The sequence below is a fragment of the Cricetulus griseus genome, chromosome 7 (assembly GCF_003668045.3).
Source record: "Cricetulus griseus strain 17A/GY chromosome 7, alternate assembly CriGri-PICRH-1.0, whole genome shotgun sequence".
NCBI lineage: Eukaryota > Metazoa > Chordata > Mammalia > Rodentia > Cricetidae > Cricetulus > Cricetulus griseus.
The window spans coordinates 65,379,001-65,391,263 of record NC_048600.1 but is presented as its reverse complement, the minus strand read 5'-3'; the positions used below and the strand labels follow the sequence as shown (position 1 = coordinate 65,391,263).

Sequence of the window (12,263 nt, the reverse complement as noted above, 5' to 3'; positions counted from 1 at the left end):
GAACTTGCAGCATACAGCAGTTTTATTGACAGCAAGAAATCTCAGTTTCTTTGGTAGCCAGGTGAGGCTAACACATGTCCTTTTATATCAATCTGGGTGTGTGTGTATGTAGTGTAATGGTGTGTGTGTGTGTGTGTGTGTGTGTGTGTGTGTGTGTGTATGTAGTGGTGTGTGTGTGTGTAGTGTAGTGGTGTGTGTGTGTGTGTGTGTGTAGTGTAGTGGTGTGTGTGTGTGTGTAGTGTAGTGGTGTGTGTGTGTAGTGTAGTGGTGTGTGTGTGTATGTAGTGTAGTGGTGTGTGTGTGTGTATATGTAGTGTAGCGGTGTGTGTGTGTGTATGTAGTGTAGTGGTGTGTGTGTGTGTGTGTGTGTGTGTATGTAGTGTAGTGGTGTGTGTGTGTATGTAGTGTAGTGGTGTGTGTGTGTGTATATGTAGTGTAGCGGTGTGTGTGTATGTAGTGTAGTGGTGTGTGTGTGTAGTGTAGTGGTGTGTGTGTGTGTGTGTGTGTGTGTGTGTGTGTGTAGTGTAGTGGTGTGTGTGTAGTGTAGTGTAGTGGTGTGTGTGTGTGTGTGTGTGTGTGTGTGTGTGTGTGTGTGTGTGTGTGTGTTGCATTGTGTTCAGGCCAGAGGTCAAAGTCAGGCATCTTCCTCTATTATTATCTATCCATTTATTTATTTATTTACTTACTTACTAATTGTAAGTCTAAGAGCTCAGGTTTCAGCTAGCCTGCCCTTCTTTTCCTTTTAATCTTGTAACAACCCCAGAATCTAAAGCATTATATAATTCTTTTCACAGCTCATTGTCTACTCTCTATCCCACTAAAAAGTAGTCAAACCAAATGACGTTCCCTTTTGTTCTCTGGTCTGTTTCAAAAGCCTTACAACGCAATACGATTTCAAGTAACTGCGGGGGTCTTTTCCGGACTGTGTTGGCTGGCCTCACCACCATTCTTACAAATGCACTTACAATGCACTCCACGATCAAGACTCCACAGTGCTGCCAGGCCTCCACTGCAGCTGCGCACCAGAACAGCAGAGCAAGTCGACTCCAAATCCCAGAATCCCTGGATCCTGGAGTGGACTACATTTCCCAGAGCCTGCGTGTCCGCTGTCCTCGGACTCCCAACCCCTCCTGCCCCGCCTCCCCTGTGAGCTTCTGCCGCCACAGGGCGTCAGTTGCTCGGTTTTGCGGCTCCAGACCGAGTTTTCCCTGCTGAGTCTCCACGCGCGCGCGGTGGCTTGGAGCCTTCATGAGGCGTGGTGGGAGCCAGAGGGAGGTGAGCGGCGTGGCCAGGCTGGAGGACGTGGAGGCCTATGGCGGCCCCAGCCTGGGCCGTCCTGAGCCATTGGTCCCCTTTCTGGAGTTTTGTGTAGGAATCTGGAATTGACCCCGTGACAGCAACTGCGCAGTTGGGTGGGCAGCACGTGGAGTGAAGGAACAGATCTGAGCAGGTGGAAACGGGTGCGCCCCCACTGTGGCCGCACTCTGGCTTCAGTTTCTTGATGTGAAGGGGACAGGCAGTGTCAACTGAGCTGTGGTGAACCGTATAGAGTGATGCCTGGCATGTGGGGGCGCAGCGAGTCCTTTCTATGATGGAATCCAGTGTTGCCTGTGTCTTCTCTGATGCCCATCCCCAGCTTCTGCTTCTCTCTCTGGAGGCAGGAGAGCCAGGCTCAGCTGATGCTGATGGGATGCATTCGGAGATGGTGCTTCTAAGGGGTGCAAAGCAGTCCTACTTTTTTCTTCCCTCAGATCACATTTTTGGAGACTGTACCCATCCTTGAGAAAAGCCCAGAAAGAGAACATGGCTCCAGAGCAAAGGGAAGGGAAGTCTCAGGTGAGCGCATTGCCATCTCAGTTCTTAGTAGAAGATGGTTTTTGTGTGGTTTTGGTTTTCCTTCCTGACTGAAGCCCCACATCCAGTACACCACCCTTCATCAGGAGAGGATTTGGTGCCCATGGAGGAACTGGTCCTTTCTCATGGGATGTTTGTGTAGGGAGCACACCCCATGCTCACAGTTATATAGCCTCGGGGTTGGCTGACCCCAGTCTGCTGTGTACTTACTAAATTGACAGTGATACACAAGTGCCCTCTTATCACTAGGAACACACCTGGGAAAAGTCCTCTCTGCTCTGCCTCCTTCCTTTTTGTATGTTTCTCTCAGCCCTCACCAAGATTGCTCATCTGTTTCTTTTTGCCCTTGAAATGCTTATGATGCTCCACCAGCCTTCTCCAGCCCAGAGTTTTCCCCTTCACTCTTTGGATCCTAAGTTTTGATTGTACTCTTCTTGTGAAAACTAATCTTGACCTGCCATTTTTAAGGTGCAGGAATTTAGAGATACCCCTGTCTAGGTGAGACACCATATGGACAAAGCCATACTGCGGGGGTGGGGGGCACAGTTTCAGGAGCCTGACTCTGAAACAGGGAGACAACTTCTCAAGAAGCCATGAAGGGGGTTTCATGGGATCTTTGGCAGAAAATCAGTGAGCGCAATGGTCAGAAAATGGGATGCTCAAGACAGATGAATTTTAACCCATCCCATCTGTTACCATTTGTGGGCCTTGTGAAAGTAAGCCAAACTCTCTGTGCCTCAGTTTCCTCTTAATAAAGTAAAAATAACAACCCGTGTCCTCTTCTAGGATAGATCAGAAGATGACGTAGTTTATGGAAAGTATTAGATCAGGCCAGGTGCATAGTGATGGCTCAGCCTTAGTTACCATGGCACCAGATACTATTTACATTAGCTATACAGGTTGTCTTTGGACCCACAAGGGGCTGGGATTTGGGCAGCTCCATTTCCTTAAGCCTTTACATTCCATCTAGGAGAGTCGGGATTTGTTCATGTCTTGAACCTTCATCGCTGTGTGTGAATTCTCTCCTATGTCTCCCTTATCTTCTCCCCATGTGTCAATACTACTGTAAAAACAAAAAACAAAAATCCTCAGTGCCCAGGAGTTTAAGACCAAGGAAAGAGGAGTAGGTTCTGTGTTCATGTTGGAAATCTTCAGTTGTGGTGCTGCTACCAGTGCTAAAGCTTGTGACATTAGGTGTTGGCAGCTCACATTCTTGTCTCTGAAGTAAGAGTTGAAGTAGAAGATGGTGTGTGGGCTTACCAGTCCAGCTATGCAGCTTTTTTTACATTGCGGAAATTATTTTATGCATGTCCCTGTATGCTGACTAGACCAGAAATTCTTTAAAAGCAAAGACCATCTTTTGTATTCTCTCCATAGTAAATTATTTTTCTTACATAGGCATTGCGTGAAAATTAAAAATAAACAATCTTGCTGGGCATGGTGGCACATGCCTTTATTTCCAGTACTAGGGAGGCAGAGGCCGGCGGATCTCTGTGAGTTTGAGGCCAGCCTGGTCTACAGAATGAATTCCAGTTCCATCCAGAGCTATATAGGCCCTATCTCAAAAACAAAAACAAAATAAAAAACTAAAAAGAATCTTTATTAGAAGATTTCTACTTACCATGGTGTGCACTAATGGCCATAATGCCTGTACACAAAGCCATGCTCCTACTCACTGCTGCTCTTTATCACTGGCTGAGTTGATCATTACATGGATGACCTGGCCACTTTAGAACCTTCGGTGACATCAGCATTTCACAATGGCCTGTCCACCTTCTACACTGTCACCTCCCTATGCTATATGAGGCTGGTCCTGGATTAGATGGGATGGCTTTTCCTCACAGGTGTCGGTGACGTTTGAGGATGTGGCTGTGCTCTTTACTCGGGATGAGTGGAAGAAGCTGGACCACTCTCAGAGAAGCCTGTACCGTGAGGTGATGCTAGAGAACTACAGCAACCTGGCCTCACTGGGTAAGGGAGTTCCCTGTGGGCGTAGATTCAGAAATGAGACCTCAGCACCTCCTTCCCTGAATGAAAGCTGTGGTCATTAAAGCACCCTAACTGTATAAATAAGTTCTCTATAAATATTGAAACTGTTTTCCGCTTGCAGGTGTTTAAGTGCCCTGAATAGGAGAACACAGGGGGTTGATGCTCATACTGTCACCCACTGTCTGTAGTTTGACAGTAGGAATTCCTTCAGCATTGAAGCTGTGTTTCCATATTAATATTTATTCTTCGTTGCATGTAAACAAAGAATTCCCTCAACCCTCGTCTCCTACCTGTTTCTTGCCTTTCCTGCTTCTCTTTTGCAGTCAGGTAAATACTGTATACTCTATCCTTGAAACAGATTCAAGTAGTCTTTTCTTGCTTTGAACAGGCTACTTGACACCTTATCTTTCTCACAGATACCTGCTTGTAAGTTTTTATTCTGCCTGAACACCCCAATGTTCATTTTCTATAACTGACTGCTTATGTTTCCATAATGTATGAGTTCTACCAGTCATGTCCTGTAAGCCACTCAACACATCCCATCGGATGACAGGGAACAGCTTAAGTACCCTGTAGAAGGGTTCTGTGCCGGGCTAGAGAGATGGCTCAGGGCTTAAGAGCACTGCCCGTTCTTCCAGAGGTCCTGAGTTCAATTCCCAGCAGCCACATGGTGGCTCCCAACCATCTGTAATGAGATCTGGTGCCCTCTTCTGGCCTGCAGGGACACATGCAGGCAGAACACTGTATACATAATAAGTAAAACTAAATAAATAAATAGAAAGAAGTGTTCTGTGCCATCCTCCGAGCTTCCCACACAAATATGCAGTGCTTGTTCATGTTACACCAAAAGTAAGTCTTATTGTTAATTCTGTTTGTGATCAGGGTTTCCATTCACCAAACCAGAGATGATCTCCGTGTTGCAGCAAGGAGAAGAACCCTGGAAAATAGAGAAAGGAAGTCATAGCTCCTCTCTTGGTGAGTGGGTGGGTCAGAGATACCACAGAAAATCTGTGCAAAATAAGAATGAAAGGTAGTCTCAGTGACTGGTGACTGCCACACACCAGCAGGTTGTTTTTTAGTGACAGGGCTGTTACAGGGGAGGAACGATGAGAGATAGAGGATAGGAAAGCTGGGCCAGGAATGTCTATGCCAAGCAAGTTTATTAAGAAGTACAGCATCTTCTGTTTGTGGTGGGGAAAGGGAGAGTCATTGGAAAGCTATCATACAATGGAACAAAGTCAGCAGGAAGCTAATCAAGCAATGTTGCACAAAGGGAACACTGGGTATCTTAAGTGTTGCACAAAGGGAACATAGGATATCTTAAGATTGAGCCCACAGCAACCTTGGAACTGATAACCATAGCTCTTTGGGGGCAGAGAGTTGCATTCTCAGGATCTGAAGCCTAACCTCCCCCAAAGCCCTGACCCTATGCAGTTACCGGCTCTGCCAAGCCTGTTTCCTCTCCTTACACCAGGGCCTCAGAGAAAGCCTTAGATCAGCCTATCCCTCAACAGTAGACTTCTTCAGGTACTTGATCCTCAAGGATTGATGGGAAAGGGAAATCCCAGCCTCCTAGACCCTAGCTTCCCCCTCCTGTCTCAAGATCTCTTATTTTTTCTGAGGAGACTGCATTTCATGTACAAAATGTCAGTATATTTAAGGGTATCTTGGAAGTAATATACAGAATGTGTATAGGGAAAGGAGACAAAGGGAATGAGCTTGGAAGGCCTCACTGCACTTTGGTGATTTGGACTGTCCTGTGGATAATAGGAATATCTAAGAAGTTTAAGGAGAATTTTGTGATCCCTGGTATTTTTGTGGAGAAAACAAGATCTGGTATAGAAATAAGTGCCCCGAATAACTAAAGAAGCTCTGATGTGGCCTCACTCTGGCTTGCATCACCCTACTTAAGATGAAAGAACACACTGATATGGACAGAGTTCCAAGACATGCTGAGGACTAAGAAGGTTACAGAGCTCTGTGAAGATGTGGCACCATCTACGTTAAAGAAAGTATATTGCTTGCATGAGTGAGCCAGTATAAACAGGGAGACATGAGGACATGCTATTAGGACTGGAAATTAGTTCCTTTTGGAATGCATCTGTAAAAAGGGGACTGTATTCATATGTATAGTTTTTGCAGAGACTGTTAAGATTCATGAAGTTCTCATGTGATTGAAATTCAGTAAGACTGGCTATTTTGGAAGCATTAGGAGGACAGATTCAAAATAAGGCCAAGTTAGCGGTGGGAAGCCTCCTGGAGCCACTTCAGGAAACAGGTAGGGCCTGGAGAAGCCTGCTTTAGGAGTCATGGAAGTGCGGAAGAGTCTGTAGGGGAGAGTGTAAGGTTTGTGGAACCCCAGCGACCAAACCAAGGAGCCGACACTTCTGATGCAAAAGCAAAAGGTTTCTTTTTATTGTTCAAGCTGGCCAGCTTGGATCTCACTCCATAGCAGGAAAATGAGATGTCAACCAGCCAAAGAGAAGCTTTTAAAGGGGAAAACCATAAGGTCGAAGGCCACAAATTTCAGAGTTTCTATAGTTACTTAAGGTCATACAAAGTACAGGGTAAAGCGGTAACTATATATTTTAAGCAAAAATACATTTGCATAAGATAAGACAAGGCATGGGGTTGCAGGGCAGAGTCTGCCAGTTATCCCCTGGACCGAGGGATCTTTATAACCTTACTACCAGCAGTTAACAGACATAGGAATTTTGACTCAAGTGGTGGAGGGTCACTTCCCCTTCTCTGAGAGAGGGACTCAGGCACCAGCCACAGTACTCCTGATTTAAGGAGTTAAAATTTCCTTTACCATTAGAAGTTCCCTTTCTCTGTATAGATTCAGGGTCCAAGTTTTTGAACTTTTATTAATTTTAATTTTTGGTCCTTCAATATGTTGTGTGATATTTTGATTGCATTCCGATGAATAAAGCTTGCTTGGAGTCAGAGGGTGGAGCTGCCCATAGAAGTTTGCAGGACTATAGAGAGCAACAGGAAGTAATAAAGTGGAGCCGAGAGAGGATCTCAGGCCTTTTGGACAGAGGAGGCTGCTTCCCTGTTTCTCTGATCTTTCAGGTTTTTACCCCAATATCTAACTCCTGATTTTTTTATTGATAAGATTAATTAGATTAACACTTCAGTTATAAGGTGATTCTGTGACAGTAATTCAACTGAGGCATAAACTGAAAACCTCATCTCTTCTCTCAGCCTGTCTCTCCCTTAACACATTCGGTGACTTTCTGAATCTCCCTCAACTCCCATGCATAGGGCAGTTGTCTCTTGAGTGTTCTTATCCATGAGTGTCTGGCTCTGAAAGATGGGAAGGAGCAAGTAAAAGTGGGGAAGGGCACTAGCCTTTAAAACATTGGGTATCCACTCCTGCAGTGGAGATGGGGTGGTATCCTCCTTGATAGATGGTCTTTCCTGCCCGCTGGTTCTTAGGGCTGCTGTGGGAATGCTAGTAGGTAGCTCCCTGGAGGTGGTTGCTGAATGAAATTTACTTCAGTTTACTGCCCACTTCCTGTAGAAGCTGCATAGACTCCAGGGTTTCAAAAACACTTCTAATGGGCAGATTTTGCAGGTGCATTTGTTGTTTAGTTAGGGAATGAGAATCCTGGCATTCGTACCATTACATGTGCCATTTTCCCTGATGTCCACCTTTTCCCATCTGCCTCGCATTCATTTTACAGTTTGGACATTCTCCTCTGTCACAAGATGTTAACAATGAGGTCTTGCTAGAAGTGACTCCTTACCGTTTGGGGAAGAGATTCTGATACCCTGTTTCCTACTCATTCAGCATTGTACTCTCTATCTACATGCTTTCAAATTCACTCTTTAAACATGAGTTTTATTGTTCAATAAATGTTTTTGTTTTTACTTAGGAAATTCATTTCTAAATAAGGATATATTTTAAATACATTTTTAGAGATTTGGCCCTCTGTGTACTTTTTAAAAATTCACTTTGAGAAACCAGTTTTAAAATTGAAGGTGTGAGCTATATAAGAAGAAGATTAGTTCCACCTGAAGCAAGAAACATAGAAAGAGGAGTGAGACATATTCTTACTCATACTCTGTATGTGGGTGTTATGTGAGGGAAGTTATTACTGTCTTCCAGCCAGTGGAGGCCAGGTATGCTACTTAATATCCTGCAATGTGGAGGACTGTCCCATACAACTGAGAATTATCTGTTTTGGGTGTCAGCTGCTACTAAGAAATTCTGACCTATATCTTGACTTTATTTACTTGTATATTTATATAACCTTGGGTGGTTAACACCCAAGAGTAACAGAGGTATACTCCATTTCATTCAAGATGCTTACAAAAAAAATTCTTGTATAGGCTTATTTATAAAATGATGGCTATTATTTTTGTGTGTCAATTCTATGTATGTTTCTTCACTGAATGAGTTTTAAAAGATGGCATGCCATCAGCAGACACGGGTAGTTTTTTTTTTTTTAATTCCTCTCTAATTTATTTGTTTGATTACAATAATTAATATTTCCTTAAAGGTGAGTAGTAGGGAAAGTGTATATACTTGCCTAGAGTCTCTTCACTAAATAAGGTATTAGCTTTAGGACTAAAATATTTGAATTTAGCCAGGCAGTGGTGGTGCATACCTTTAATCCCAGCACTCAGGAAGTAGAGGCAGGCTGATCTGTGAGTTCAAGACCAGCCTGGTCTACAAGAGCAAGTTCCAGGACAGCCTCCAAAGCCACAGAGAAACCCTGTCTCGAAAAACCAACAAACAACCAAAAAAATTTGAATTTAATCATGTCATGGAGACATGCTTCATGTCCTGTTTGTGCTTATTATCTGTGTGACACATTTTTGAAGGCTTTCTTGGCATCTTTAAATATGTATTTTCCCCTTACATGCATATAATGTATTTGTGTGCTGTATAGTGATATTTTAGGAAATGATGAGCTGCCTATACAATGATGGTCCCATAAGAGTATAGTGAAGCTGAAAATGAACTGTTACCTTGTGACATTGTAGCTATTAAAAGTTAATAGAAGGGGCTGGAGAGATGGATAGGCAGTTAAGAGTACTTGTTGTTCTTGCAGAGGACCTGGGTTTGTTTCCTGGCACTCACATGGTGGTTCACAATCACCATAACTCTAGTTCCAGGGGTTCCAATGCCCTCTGCTGACTGTTGCAGGCAATTAGTGCATGTGGTGTATATACATAAATACTGGCAATAATACTGGCAATACACACATGAAATAAAAACAGTAAATCTAATTTAGAATGTTTTGAAAACTAGAATATAAGCTAGTCAAAGTGATAATACTGCTTTAATCCCAGTACTCAAGAGGCAGAAGCATGTGGATCCCCATGAGTAAAAGGCTAGCCTGCTCTCCACACCGAAGTTCCAGGCCAACCAGGGTTATTTAGTGAGGCCTTGCCTCAATAATGAATAAACAAAACTTAACAGAATGTATTATTCATGTGTTTGTAACAAAGCTGATGTAAACAGCTTTGTACTAATAATATAAAAATATGGCACTAGAATTATATACAGTATATAATATTTGATAAAAACAGTAAGTGATTACATTTCTGTTCATGACTACTGTGCTTTGCATTTTATTACATTATATTAAAATATTCTTTTACTTATGAGAAGAAAGGTTAAGGAGGCTATATTATACTAGCAGCAGTCTCATACATCTCATGTTTACCATATCGCTTGATTGCATCAAGGCATACACATAACATATCCAGTGGCTGATCTATGCCATCCAGATTTGTGTTAAGTATCCTCTGTGATGCTTACATAATGATGACCTCACTTAAGACCACATTAAATGATGCATTGCTGTATCTTGTAATAAGTGCTATATTGAGAGGAGGAATGTAGATTGTTAGACTCAGTCAGGAAAAGATGCAACAGAGGGGTTATTTGCATTGAATTGGAAGGCAATTAAGGATTCTGACATGTAGGAAAGGGGAAATAAAATGCTCAAAAAAAAGGAATGTCAAAATTACCATAATTTATGAGTCCATCATAGGCTTTGCATATCAGATTACATTTCCCAATTCATACTCCTCTAATCCCTCTAGTGATTGGTTACTTTAATTCTCACCTCCCTAAATGAGCTTTGTTTACTCCAGTTGTTTAGCTCTCATACACTATAAAGTGTTATTTTCCATTTTTTCCTTCTTTTTTTCTTTTTTTTTTCTTTTTTTTTTTTTTTTTTGAGGTAGGGTTTCTCTGTGTGGCTTTGTAGACCAGGCTGGCGTCGAACTCACTGAGATCTGCCTGCCTCTCCTTCTTGCTAGTATCTTTAGGCATATAGTATTCATTTAGGTATCATTAATATTCTTCCTATAAATTTAGTCTTAGCCAATCATACCCAAAACCAGCATTTTTTTTTTCCTTCCAGGATGCAATAGCAGTCTTCAAACCACAAAATCAACTCAAACTAAAGATTCATCATTTCAGGGATTATTGAGGAAACAACTCAAAAGAGACAAATCGTGGGACTTCACATCAGGAAAATTCTGCAGATCTGACAACTATTTTAAGAAGCAGGACAAAAATGAAAGCTTACAAACAATTTCAGTCACCCATACGAAAATCCTTACTGTAGATAAGAGCCATAAGAATTTTGAATTTGGTCTAAACATTGGCCTGAAGTCAGTTGGTAAGCAAAAGATTTCTATAGAAAAAACACAAAGAAATAGCTTCAAGGAAAATTCAAATTCACTTAATCAACCAAGAATTAAGACAGTGGAGAAACGCTATAAATGTACTACTTGTGAAAAAGCTTTCATGCACAACTCATCCCTCCGAAAACATCTGAAAAACCACACTGGAGAAAGATTATTTCAGTGTAAAGAATGCTTGAAAGCTTTCAGCCAAAGTTCTGCTCTTATTCAACATCAAAGAACTCACACTGGAGAGAAACCCTACATATGTAAAGAATGTGGGAAAGCCTTCAGCCATAGTGCATCCCTTTGTAAGCACCTAAGAACTCATACTTTGGAGAAATCTTATACATGCAAAGAATGTGGAAAATCCTTTAGCAGAAGGTCTGGCCTTTTTTTGCATCAAAAAATCCATGCCCGAGAAAATCCTCATAAATATAACCCAGGTAGGAAGGCATCCACTTCCCTTTCAGGGTGTCAGAGAATTCATTCAAGAAAAAAGACCTACTTGTGTAACGAATGTGGCAACACCTTTAAGTCTAGCTCGTCCCTTCGTTATCATCAGAGAATCCACACTGGAGAGAAACCCTTCAAATGTAGCGAATGTGGCAGAGCCTTCAGTCAGAGTGCATCACTTATTCAACATGAAAGAATTCACACTGGAGAAAGGCCCTACAGATGTAATGAGTGCGGAAAAGGCTTCACTTCTATTTCAAGACTCAATAGACACCGAATAATTCACACTGGGGAGAAATTGTATAATTGTAATGAATGTGGCAAAGCCTTAAGTTCCCATTCAACTCTTATTATTCATGAAAGAATTCACACTGGAGAGAAACCATGCAAATGTAAAGTTTGTGGGAAAGCCTTCAGACAAAGTTCAGCTCTGATCCAACATCAGAGAATGCATACTGGAGAAAGACCTTATAAGTGTAATGAGTGTGGGAAAACATTCAGGTGTAACTCATCCCTCAGCAACCATCAGCGAATTCATACTGGAGAGAAACCATACCGATGTATAGAATGTGGCATGTCATTTGGCCAAAGTGCAGCTCTTATTCAACATCAGAGGATTCACACGGGAGAGAAACCCTTTAAATGTAACACATGTGAGAAGAGTTTTAGACAAAGCTCCTCCCTTATAGCACATCAGCGAATTCATACTGGAGAGAAACCCTATGAATGTACTGCATGTGGGAAGCTCTTCAGCCAGAGATCCTCCCTTACCAATCATTATAAAATTCATATTGAAGAAGACTCCCTGAATACAGATATGCATGAGTAAAAGCAATTAATCAAAGCTCCTAAGAGAATATATACTTTATATTGACTTAATATAGTAAATATGAGGAAACTTTTGGCTTAGTCCTGTGAGATTAAAATCACAAAGAAATCTTGGTTACATAATAATCAAGAAAATTTTTCTATCTTTCAGTCACTTTTTAAGATCAGACATTTACATTGGCCATTTGTAAGGTAAAAGGAACACTTTTATCTGCATAATATATAATATATTGCAATGTATAAACTAGAAAAATCTGAGTTCAGGAGTGCTGTGCTGTTGTTATTAGCAAAAGGAATATCAGCTATTAGCATATTTACTACAACTAATATTTTAATAGTAATAACTAAAATATATGCATTTTTAAAGCAAGGGACCAAGTTTTTAAAAAACTACCTCACAATGTCTGAAATTTTCCTTTTCCTACGCTATTGTCAAACTGCATGATTTTTATTAAAAAGAAAGAAAAAGATTGTTCTCTTAAATT

At 41.7% G+C, this 12,263-nt stretch overlaps 1 protein-coding gene across 1 annotated transcript; it reads left to right on the top strand.

Annotated features, from left to right (window-relative positions):
- The first annotated feature begins 1,803 nt into the window (after positions 1–1,803).
- LOC100762011 (zinc finger protein 354B) lies at positions 1,804–11,779 on the top strand. The gene is made up of 4 exons (XM_035447801.1): positions 1,804–1,836; positions 3,699–3,825; positions 4,726–4,818; positions 10,230–11,779. The coding sequence occupies exons 1-4, from the start codon at positions 1,804–1,806 to the stop codon at positions 11,777–11,779; spliced, it is 1,803 nt and encodes a 600-aa protein (XP_035303692.1).
- The last annotated feature ends 484 nt before the right edge of the window (positions 11,780–12,263 follow it).